The 12,358-nt window shown below is 44.3% G+C and overlaps 1 protein-coding gene across 2 annotated transcripts in view; it reads left to right on the top strand.

Annotated features, from left to right (window-relative positions):
- The first annotated feature begins 970 nt into the window (after nucleotides 1-970).
- The window catches only part of EPAS1 (endothelial PAS domain protein 1), a 79,126-nt gene continuing 67,738 nt past the window's right edge, over nucleotides 971-12,358 (top strand). For both annotated transcript variants that reach the window (XM_065630865.1, XM_065630866.1), the window contains exon 1: nucleotides 971-1,260. In XM_065630865.1, coding sequence (XP_065486937.1) covers nucleotides 1,235-1,260 — 26 coding nt within the window. In that variant the 5' untranslated portion in view covers nucleotides 971-1,234. The remainder of the gene's footprint in view (nucleotides 1,261-12,358) is intronic.

The raw sequence follows: 12,358 nt of genomic DNA, 5'->3' as shown, positions 1-12,358 counted from the left end.
GGTTTTTGTGTGTTTGTTTTGTTTGTTTTATTACTGCCATTGATCTTATCTACATCAAACCATCAAAGGTGCTAGCATAAGACAAGCATTTGCACTTCTTGCCACGTTTCGCTGTGTGTCAGCAACCAGGAGTTTTAGAAGTGCATGAGTCGAAATATGCAGAATGATGTAGAGAATAAAATTGGAAAACCAGGGTGAGGAAGGAAGACCTATCAGGGACTCAGAATTGCAGTCCCTCTGCTCCTTTCCACGTCCCTCTAACTCTGACCACTACTGCCCTCCCTTCCCTCGGTCCCTCGGCACTGAAACCCGCGGGAGCCAGCTGCAGCGCATGGTCCCAAAGCCAGTACGGTCGTTACTGTGAGCGCCCGTTGTGCAAGACGCTTATTATTTTTACATTTTTAATGTATTTTTTTAAAGAAACCCTCCCCTGGCTCGGGCTGCGTTGGGTACCCCAAGCAGCCACCGGCAGGGTTGCCTCCCTGGTTTCTAAGCAGGGAGGCTATGGGGAGGCGCTCCGGGTCCGCGGCTGCTACCGCGACCGCTCCGCGGCCACGGGGCAGGTGCTGCGGCGCCCCCCGCCCCTAAGCCCGCACCGGCCACGCGCGCTCGGGGCTACCGGGACAAAAACGCCTTGTGGGAAAAACAGAAATAAGTTCAACAACTACTAAGAACAGTAAATCGGCGGCGGGAGGAGAGCGACGCGTCCCGGGGTCCCCGGCTGCGTGCCCCCGCCGGAGCCGGCGCGGTGCCCGTGGGGCGGGGGCGGCCGCGCTGACCCCCCGCGACGCGGCCGGGCAGGCCGGTGCCGGGGGCGGGGAGGCCGGGGCGCGGCGGCGGCGCCCCGTCGGCCCCCATTGGCGGTGGCGGCGGGGCCGGGCCGGGCCGGGTCCGGGGCGGAGGGGCCGGCCCTGCCCCCGCGGCCGGCGGCGGCCCAAGGTTTAAAGTGAGAACTTTCTGCGGGCGGCGCCGAGCCGCACAGCCCGCCGCCGCGCCGCTCCTGCCCCGCACGGCAGCAGCCGCCGCCACCTCCCCCGGGCGGGCCGTACAATCCTCGGCAGTGTCCTGAGACTGTACGCCCGCCTCGGGGGCGACCCGGCAGAACCAGACTCCGACCCCCGGCCGCCCGCGGAGCCCCCGCAGCCCCCGCAGCCCCCGCGTCCCGCGGGCAGGTGCTGAGCCCGCCCCAGCCCGCCCGGCCCGAGAGGCGGCGCAGGAGCCGGCAGCCGCCGCGATGACAGCTGACAAGGAGAAGAAAAGGTGAGGGGGCCGCGGGCGAGGCTGCGGGCTGCTCGGGCCGCTTCGTCCTCCTGCGGCTCTCCCCTTTCCCCGCAGCAGCGCTGTCCCGCGCGGGGCCGCGGCGGGACGCCCCGCGGGCAGGGGCCGGGGACAGCACTGCTGGCGGGACGGCGCGGCCTCGCCTCCCACCGCCCTGCTCCTTCGCCAGGGCTCCGCACCCGGAGCCTTTGCGGGTGCCAGCAGCGGCTGCGACGGGAGTTAGTTAGCCCAGCCCAGGCTGGGGCTGGCGGGGAGAGGGGCCGGGCAGCAGCGCTGGGCTCCTCCGGGGCAGCCCCCGCTCCTCCGCCGGGGGAAGAGCGACGTCCCGGCTGAGCCGAGCCGGGGAGCGCCTGCCCGGGGAGCTGCCCCCGCCGGGCGTCACCGCTGCGGGAACCGGCCCCTGCCCCGGCCGACACGTCCCGAGCGGCCGCCGCCAGCCGGAGCGAAGGCGGCCGCCCGGCCCCGGCTCTGGCTCTGGCTGTGCCCGGCGGGGGCTGCAGGCGGGCGGGCAGGTGCACCTGGCGGGCACGGCCGGCTGGGTCCGCCGCTCCTGCGGGATGGCTTTAGTGCACGTGTGGCAGGCTCGTTCTCTTGCTATCAATTAGGAGCTACTTGTTAGGAAATTATTTTTTGGTTGAGGACGGGGTTTTTAAAGGACGCACACTTAGCAAAACATGTTTCACAATTAAAACGGTCTGGATGCAATTCACAGGCCATGTAAGCACTTACTAATTGTATAAAACTAATATATTTCGACACATCCTCGCTCCAGCCCAAGCACCTTGCCGCGTTATGCGGGGGGACTTGCGTCTGGTGCGGATCGTGAAGTTCCTCAACTGACAGCAAGTTTTCCTGGAGGGTGAGAGCTTGAGGAGCGCCTCACAGGGCACTGCTGTTTGAGGAGGATGTAAAGCTAGACATTCCCATATTGCCGTGATGAACTTTCCAAAGGGAATAAAAGTAACTTAATTTTTTTTTTGTTCTGTAGTTGCATCGAAGAGATTATTTTCGTGTTAGTTCTTGAGATTGAACGTCAGAATAAAACTCGTGGTCCCTAACTACAGAGGTTACACGTGGAGATTAGGAAAATAAGTATCTAACCATGGCTCCAAGCCTATACAATTCCTGTGGGTGAGTGAGGGGGCTCACATGGTGAAGGCTGAGGAACTGAGTAAAGGTCCACGAAGCCTCCTAACAGTGTGTTTTATACAGCAGGCAGTCACAAGGCTGAGTCTATTATTGGCTCAGGTTGCTGTTCTGACTATAGATTGTGTTCATAAATGATGTGATTTACAGACTAAGAATTTTATCTTGTTATTTGCCATGTGTACTTTCCAGTTGATGATGCACCAAACTTTAAACACTGGGTTTTCGTGTGTATAATAGCTCCTTTTTATTGAGTCACTCTGTGACGATGTAATAGGGGAAGTATTGTAGTATAAACCCTGCTTTTTCCATGTAGCTAGCCTCAGTTTATCAAACACTAATATATTAAGATTAAACAATTACCTCAAGTGTATTTTGTTCTAGGTATCATTCTTCTGTGCAGGGTATAAAATATGGGTACTTTTTGTGTCCTTGTGTGTTGAACAAGAGAGTGAAAAATCATAGTACTACACGATGTAGTTATAAAATTCTGTTATAGTGGTTTATAGGGATGAGAATGAAATAGTGTACAATTGAAAATACACTGCATTCATTGTATCACCTCTTTTTAATGAGGTGCTCTTAATCTCTTCAATTTTAACCTTTTATTTTTGAACACAGTGAGGGATTGAGTGCTGTCTGATTTTGCAGGACAGCACGCTGAAGCGCTTTGTGGAAATACTCTTCAGATACAACATAGAAACTTCACAGGACTAAAGTTTCAATGCTAATCCCAAGTCTGTCACTGATTTTATGTAACTATCGTGACAATTTTCTGTCTCTCTCAGAAGCAGCCTAATTGTTATCTGGCTCATGGGATTGATCTGTAAATTAACGTTTGTGGAGGAACCGGGACAGTATCAGATGAGGGATTTAAGGCAGCTTGTTTGTGCGTGTATGTGTGTCCCTACCGGGGATGTACCCTATGTAGCCTATTGAAGCAAGGCTTTTTTGTTTGTGTTGTGGTGTTGTGTTTTTGTTGTTGTTGTTTGTGGTTTTTTTTTCCTTTTTGAATTTTCCATTGCTGCTATAGAACAGATTTATTGCCCTGAGTTCAACAGTCATTGTATTATTTGCTTGATCTCTATCCAGATATGCAGCTAGGAGCTCTAACCTGACTTACTAATAGCATTTATAAATCAATTTCAGGGAGAAAAGGTGGTGGGGGAAATCTGGTTTACCAGATTTGCAGGCAGCTCTGGAACATATGTTTAGAGAAGCAGTTCTCTTACTGTCAAACAGATGCTCTATGGAAGATAATCTTTGATTCTTTTAATGGTTCATTTAAGTTGAAGATCATCCTCAGGTTCTCATTTGAAGCGCTGTCTGTCAATAGAAAAGAGCAGTTGCTTCCTTTGGAACAAACGTTCTAGCACTTTCAATAGGCTGATTTCCCATGTTTGAAGTTAGTCCAAGATACTGAGTTGAGATTAATATCATTATTATTTTAACTTAATTTAAAAAATAGATCTTCATTATCTACAGAGTCTTAAATATGAAGTCTGATGTTTCCTAGAATGCCAGTAATTAGCAATTGCGAAAAGGAGGAGTAAAAGGGTAAAACGCATTTTAGAAAAATAATAAAAGCTAAGGAAAAAATATCTGTGATCATTGTGCAGTGTGATGACAATTAGTAGATAGGCTTCAGTTTAATTAGGACAGTCTTGTAGAATATCTCAGTGTGTTTTTTAATTATTTAGTCATGTGGTTTTGAGTTACTTGAGGGACATATTTATTTTATTAGGAATAGATGTTGTGTTAAATGGACTGTCCTGGATAGACATTTGTTTGAGAAAAGTTTGAAACCAGGCTCAGGACAAATCAGATACCACTGAGTAGGATGCATCATTTGGCTTCATCTTTTCCATTGTGTTGTTTGGGGATTTTTGTGTTTGTTTTCCAGTTGTATGAAAAATAAACTAATTTTGCAGCTCAGGGAGATTCTGTACTAGTGATTCCTCTATATTTATATGGTACCATTTTGTGATCCTAAGGGTGTAATGTTATATAAATCTGTTTAACTTTGTCTGATGCAGATAGTAAACAAACAGGATTCCTCTCAGTTATTGACTAGGTAACTGAATGCTTTCAGATGCCCGTTCACTGTGGGCTTTATTAATGCATCTAATGAGGCAATTTGTGCCTCGGTTTTCACTGACCTTTACTTCAGGAGAGTGATTCTGCCAAGCTGAGGTCACTCCTGGCTGCTCCTCCTCTGGATGAGGAAATGGTCCTGACAGCACCGCTCTCCAGAGCTCAGGTAGTCACTGGCTCTTAATGGATGTGATTCGGATGCCAGGAAATGTGAGCGTTTGAATGTGCCGAGGTGTTAAACTGCAGGTTTCAGGAAACATACAGGCTCTGTTTTGTTCTACCCAGTATGCTTTCTGTGTTGAGGTGTGTCACTGTTGTCAGGTATTCTACCTTGTGCCTGTTGTTCTGTGATGGTGGTGAGTTCAGTGATCTTGTCCATTCACTTGCCAACATAGGTTGTTCTTTATATTCTTGGAAACCTCCTTTTTTGTACTTCAGCTGATGGAGCTTTGAATGCTTTCCTTCACAGACTAATACAAAAATTGTTCAAGTTTTGGTATTGCTTAACATCTCCCTCTGTATAGCCCATGTGTTTAATTTACTACTGTTTGCTTCTATGTTAATATCCGCCCTTACAATTTTTCTTATTTGGAGTTATCAAAAGGAAATGTAGTCTCCTGAATTCATGATGAACAATCTGTTAAAATAGCCTCTTTGGCATATGTTTATGGTATGTTGACTTAGGTTTCAGCACCAGAAATGCAGGCACTTCATAGCCTGCGAGTCTTACTGAGTGACTCTGGCCAGTCCTACTCATCATACTTTGATTTCTCCTCGTCTGGTTGCTGCATTCACCACCCTTGCTGTATTTCTACAGATGTGGAAAGGGCTTTCCTACCAGAGGGTGGCCCAAGGGCACATGAATGAGGAATGGCGGGCTGTATGCGTGCCTCCGTGTGTCCCTTTGCCTGCAGTGGCACGTAGCAGAGGCTGGGCTGAGCTCCGACTTGGCGTCCTGGCCTACTTGGGAAAGCTTTGACTTCTGCTGCCCAACTGCTATGGGTTCACCTCTATAGACCCAAAGCGTTTGAGCGGAACGAGGGCTGCACGGGTTTTGCCGTGGGAGCGGTGTGCCATGTGAGGCCTTCCCTGGGTGGTGTGTACCACCCTCCCCAAGGGATCTGGGCTTCTGGGGATTTGTGCTTTGCAGCGATGCCACGAGGGCTGGCTCTGCTCGTCCTTAGCACTTAGCCCAAGAGCCGCTTAGAGATATAACACCCCTTGGCCTACAGCACCTTTCTGTGTCACGTCCTTTTCACTTATTCCTCTGATGTCGGTTGTCTTCTGTCACGTTTTATCCTGTGTGGGTCATTGGGAACATCTTGCATATTGGAGGTACTCTGCTAATAGGAGTTTTGGGATTATGCTACTAATTTAGGAGACCCATCATGACTATCAAAAATGGATCTCTCTGCCTTTCTATAATGTTTTTTATTATGGTGGATTCATAAACATGGAGTATTGTTGGTTTTAGGTTCCAAGTAGGAGCCACTGTTAGGTGTGGTGGGGGCAGAATTCTTCAAGTATTGAATGTTTTGCTATTATTTTCAAATGGATAACCTTCTTAAAACTGAGAATTAGGATAACCATTAGAGTAAGGAAATGAGCAATACAAAGGCAGTTTGTATTTTAAACTAATTTTGATATACGGAATGGTTTTGTTCCTCTAAAGCTATTTGAGAAATGCTGTTCTGTTAATTACTCCAATATTCATTGTGTCATGTGTATCTTAGAGATTATAAATACTTTTACTCCTAGTAGATGGCACAAGGTTGACAGAACCCTTTTCCTAAATTAAGAGAAAGTGCAAGTATGGTTATTATGCAGCTGCCAATTTTTTTCTTTTCATTTTATCATTCTTGTGCTCCATTTGCTTAAAAGGCAATATAATAAAGCAGTTATCTGCTAAGATCTTGAGTATTTGTATAAGAAAAAATAACTACTTTCTTAAATTTAAAAGGCGACTTTTCATGAGGACTCTTTCTGAATTATGTGAAATGGGAAACTATTTTACTGTGCATTTGGAAAGTCGATTAATGAAGTACAGTAGGCCAACTGGCTGATAAATAACTAATGATGCGGAGTAACTCGCATTTTAATTATGCTTTTTACTTCTTGAGGTCAAATCTAATGATGATTTTGGTTCTTTCCTCTGTGACTTTATTTAGGTCTAGAAAATTTAGCTGAAACAAAATCTGCCATAATAAATCTTGATTAAATGGGCATATTTAGGTCTTAAAACAGTTAGAATTGTAATTTAATTTACTTGACTGTTATTCCAAAGAGTTTGGAGTTGGATAAGACATCTATTGTGGTTTTCTGTCTGTTGCATTACATGACACAGCAAATATTCAATATTTAATTCTATAGAAATTCATCAAATGTTTTGCCAGATAATAAGTAAAGTTGCTTTAGTTGAATTTGTAGGTCTGGTCTACAGTCAAAAAGGTGCCCCGGTCTTGACCCTTCCTCTGTGTGCTAGTATCTGGAATTAGCAGTTTTCTTTGATTAGGGGAATGTTTAGGGTGTTGCCTCCAAAAAGCTTGACTGAAAAATTCAGAAACTTTACAAATGCTTTATGTTAGCCCGTGGGTGTGCAATTAATACTGGCTTAATGCAGCTTTATGAACAAGTTCTGTGCATCTGAGCAGGAGGAAAAAAACGCTTTCTTATTTTGCTTCTGCTCTCAAGTGACACAAAACCAGGATAATACAGCTCCTCAGCATTTTTCATTCGTAATGCACATATGTTGAACCATCCCCTGTGTCACAAATACTTCTTCATTCTGCAGTGTATGTATTCATACAGTGATCTGCTTTCAAGCAAACATTAAGTAACATATGTTTTAATTTCAAGTATTTGTGGAGTATCTGTAGAACCAAACTGACTGTTTTCCAAAAAGATCTCAACAACTTGTTGGTGTTTCCAACAAGATACAGGGGAATAAACTTGTCTCTAAAAATGTGTCTTGCCCATGCCTGGCTCCCCCTCCAGCCCCTAGTTCTTGAGGCCTGTCCCCAAATCCCAGCTGTGACCTATGTGAATGAAAACCCCAGGCCAGATTGCAGGCAGGCTGTAAAGCAGGAGTGTGGTGGAGAGAACAACTAGGCTGTGGCCACTTACAGGCTTTGGCTCAGATTTTTTTTTATTTTTTTTTTAAATAATAACATCAGTAAGCTTAAGAGTTATTGCCTCACCATGATCTTAAGATAATTCACAGCGACTAATACATCTCAACTATTTTTTGCCAACTAGGTGTAGTGGTGATTAGGTCACCTTTTGCTCTATAAACACAGTGGTCATTTGGCAGTGTACCAGGATGGAAGGTGAGGTGAACGGAATGATGACTCCCCCACAAGTATCTTCTTCAATCCTTCAGATCTGTAAAATAAAGGATGTATTTATGAAATAGGTGGTGGGCAGATGATGCTGTGTCTTATTGATCTGGGCTGGTGTCACACTCACCTTAAGTTTCTTTGAATTGGATAAAAAGGAAAAAAAAAAAAAAAAAAGACTTTCTGCTGAGCACTCAGACGCTCTTTCCCGCTGTGGGGAGGTTACACCAATGACCAAGATATCCCGAGAGATGCTTTTTCTCACTTTCCACTCTGCCGTACCCACCACCAGTTTAACATCTCAGCTGTCTTGTTGGTTTTGGCCTGGAGGCTGTCCCTGGAAGCCAGAGCCATAGTGGTGGGGGACATGGGGTGATGGTGCATGGCTGGCTTTGGGCGGTCCCGTGCTCTAGTGGGTTGCCCTAGTCTTTTTTTTTTTTTTTTTTCTACAGAAAAGCTGTGAGTGCTGAGTCCTACATGGGCTCTGTTGTCTGCCTCAACTTTTTTTTTTCCCACAAATCACTCCTTCCATGTCGCTTTTGCCTCCTTCTCCGTGGCCCTGGCGGAACAGAAAGCTGGAGCACTGCAGCATCCCTTTATATTTGGATATGAATAACCACGTACATTCAACTACTTTTACAAATAACATTTTGGAGTTGGAGAGCATGAGCAGTCTGACCCTCTCTTTGTTTCAGGAAATTGTGTTATCTAAGGAGAGGCTAAAATTAGAAGGCATATGGGGAGGGTTGTGTGTTTGGTGCATGGGGTTTTTTTGTATGCGCCTTTTTATTTATTTTATTTTTTTTTTTAGATCGAGCAACTCTCCTAATGGATGAATCATGTGGGTGTAACTTATGGCACTTGATAGCAAGCAGTCTGTCTGAAGGTATATGTGTAATGAGATTACCAGGATCATTTAGAAACTATTTGGAACTACTGAAACGTGAAGTTAATCTATTGTAAATATTTGTTACTCATTATCTAATATATCAAAATACATTTGGTTATAGTTAGGCAAATGAAGGTTAGATATAAGGTGCAAGTTTTGAACAATGAGATACTGAGCACTGGAAGAGATGCGGATGCAGTTGGTGGAGTGAATATTTTCTGTAAAAATAAGTATTTTCTTAGACAATAATTTTTCAGAGCACAAGGGAAACAAGAGCTGGTGAATGAAGAGATGGGACTGAAAAATTGGCAAAACATTTGGAGAGTGCTGAAACATTTTAGATTTGGCTTCATTTTAATAAAATTTCTGAATTCCTGTGTTGCACTACATTGTTAGTCTAAAACTGGATGTTTTAAATTTCATTTGAATGACACTTAAGTAATCTTTAATCTCCTTTTAATTTAAAGATTCTTTTTTTTCTTTTCTGGTGTTTGACTCAGTTGTTTTGGTTTTGGTGGGGTTTTGCGTGTGTGTGTGTTGTTGTTGTTGTTTTGTTTGGTTGGTTGGGTTTTTGTTTAGTTGTTTGTTTGTTTGTTTGGGGTTGGTTTTGTTGGTTTTTTCTTCCAGATATTCTTTGTTTTATTGAAAACCATGAGGCACATACATTAATCTGGTTTAGGGGCTTGATGTGAATCAAGTTCCTGTCTTCCTTTCAGGAAGACTCTTTATCTGCTAAACCAAAATATTAGTATTCCTTTTACACTACTCATGAAGCCCTCATCACTTGAAACAGTCCCAGTCTTTCAAAAACTGCAATTGCTTAAACAAGTTACCCAGCCTGATGAGAATACTTGGTTGGTTTTGGATTGGGTTAGGCAGGAAGTGTGACTCGTGATGACAAAGATCTTCTCTAGCTTTGGTTATATGAACAACCTTTTAGGACAGTAGTGTAATTGAAAACACAGCAATAAAGGCCCTCTCCAGCCCCTGGCCCACATTACTGGCGCCTAGTATGACAAACAAGAAAGTCAAAATGTGAGAGAGATTAAAACAGCATGTTGCAGAATTTCTAACTTTGAAATTATCAGTCCTTCAAGAACAACAGAGTTACATTCTTGAAAACCTGCCTGCGTATGATGAGAGATAGAAATGTTTGCCTTTCACAGGAAAGCTATTGCTTTAAGAAACTGATATAAAAATATCTTGAAATATAGTGATCCTAGGTGATACCCACCTTTGGCCTAGTACATGTGTTTTCTTCAGGTAGTCATCTTCTGAGTCCCTTAGTATATATTATTTAATACACATAAGGCGATTTGCTTAATGGCTTCAGTTTAGGAAGCCAATACAATGGTCTGAATAAGTTGCCTGAAATCTAATATATCTGCCCTATTGCTCTTCTTTTATTGAAAGGGAAAGCTATTGCTAATTTGTAGTTTCAAAGGCCTAATGAACTTTAAAAATCTTAGCGCTGGAAAGAATCCACCAAAACCTGAAATTTTTAGTGCAACTCATCTAATAGTGTTCAGAAGTTACTGTATAGTATTTTTCCTTTAAGATATATTCACAGGCTTGCAAGATAAATATTTGCTTAAGTAATAAGCTGAAGGAAGTATGAAGTGGGATGGTTATTAGGCCGTTTGTATAAGGGTAGTGGAAGTTGCTTTAGAGAACATTCCTTGTATTTTGTTTCAGCCATTAGCATATCTAAGGTCTTTACTGCCATAAAAAGGTACTTAAACTCATGGTATCACAGTTGTCGTTCACACTTGCATTTGTATGATAAACTACAAAGCAACCCTATTCAGTCATTGTGTTTGGGACATTCTCCTGGCTGGTGTTGGTCTTCGAGCCCTGTCCATTCATTCACAATTGTATCACCCTCTCTGCCAGTAAATTCTTGATGTTATTGAGTACTTGCTGTCACAATACTTCAAAGATCTTTGTGACGTTGACAAACACTCAAAAGAAAAAAAAACAAAACACACCTCTCTGTATTTCAACATTTGTAAATGGGGAATATTGCTAGGAATGTGCCAAACTTTTAGCTGTCATGCAATTTGTATGCAAAATTTGTTGCAAATACCAGAATGTCTTCTGAGATTGTACGTGTTATTGTGCCTAGTTAGAGTTTTATATGCCATTATGATGAAATAACATACTCGTCAGCTGATGGCAATGACAGTATCTTCAGACTCTTAGGTAGTTATGGAGAGTATTGACTTAAAGCTGATATGAAGCTTGCTTAAAACAAAAATATTTTTTGAACGATCTATGGATTGGCAGCATCATACATTCGTGTGTGAAAAGAAATTCAACCTTAAGTGGCTTTATCATGCCACGACTTCTTGGGCAGTATTTCCCTGGAATACAAACCCAATGACCAGTTATAGCTTTACTCCACTCCAGGATTTTTAGTTAGAACTCGGTTGCCTCCAAGTGTGTTTTGTAACCTGTAAGAGAAGACTGGAAATTGGTGGAAACCCATCTGGTAGGGGGATTCTTCTGGGAAGGCTGCATTTGCTCAGCTCTCTGAAGAGGAATGCCTTTAGGAAGGGGCGAGCCTTTGGGAATGGCCTCTGCACGTTGCCCTCAGCAGAAGGGAAGAACTGTTTTTGGAGGAGCAGCACGGCTTTGCTTACTGCTGGCTCTAACTGTCCCTGGGTTTTTCCATCCCTCCTTACAGGGAACCTCTGTCGCAAAGGAAATCCATGACGAATTTAGCTCTTGGTTTACTTCTTCCAGTGTATCCCCATATTGTCTCGGGCAACCCGTTTCCCGTCACCTTTAAGCTGACTCATGTGCATCGGGGAATGCAGAGAGTTGGAACTGGTCAACTTTTGCATGAGATGGGTGACGTTTGCTGGCATAGGAGGAAACCAATACCCCGTCTAGCCAAGATGCCTGGTCTTAACACAATAGCATTACTAACATTTTTAAGAAAAGGTAGATATCGGGGGGCGCGGGGGTGATCCCCTTTACTGCTTAACACAGCACTTTTACATGCGTGATTGGGAGGCAGATTTCTCATTTGACTGATGGAATGTAGCTTGGTTCAGCTGCGGGTGGGCCGTTTATGTGTGACAGCTGTGAGATTATCAGTTACTGTTAATAACTCCAGTTCTTGGTTTTTCCCCTGAAAATGATTTGAAGGATGTGTTTATTGCCATTACTAATCAGAGGGATGTTTTTATGGGAACATCCTTTCTGTGCCCAAGTTGTCTTAACACTGCTACTGGCTTTTACATAACAGCAAAGCCATATTTATGTTCCAAATGATTCACAAAAGGGAACTATCTCGTTCACTTAGGCATGTGCTGGCTTGAAAATGGAATAGAAGCAAGTGCACATATCTTGAGGGAAACTTAATGCTGGTGTTTCGAAACACCCATTATTTCCCATTTAAGAAAAACAAACCCCCCAACTCTACTTTTGTTTGTTAATCGCGCGACTGGCCTGAACAAAGCCTCTTTGGCATGGGGACCTGGGCCAAAGTGCAGTGAGGCTGAATAAACCCATTTCTTGGATTCTGTCTCTTGAGCTTGTTCGCTGCTCGCGGTGGAGCTGGCTGCAAAAGCCGCGTCTGGCTGCTGACCTGGCTGCTGAAGAGCAGCTT

This window comes from Caloenas nicobarica, chromosome 3 (genome assembly GCF_036013445.1).
Source record: "Caloenas nicobarica isolate bCalNic1 chromosome 3, bCalNic1.hap1, whole genome shotgun sequence".
Classification (NCBI taxonomy): domain Eukaryota; kingdom Metazoa; phylum Chordata; class Aves; order Columbiformes; family Columbidae; genus Caloenas; species Caloenas nicobarica.
This window is presented reverse-complemented; position numbering and strand designations above follow the sequence as displayed.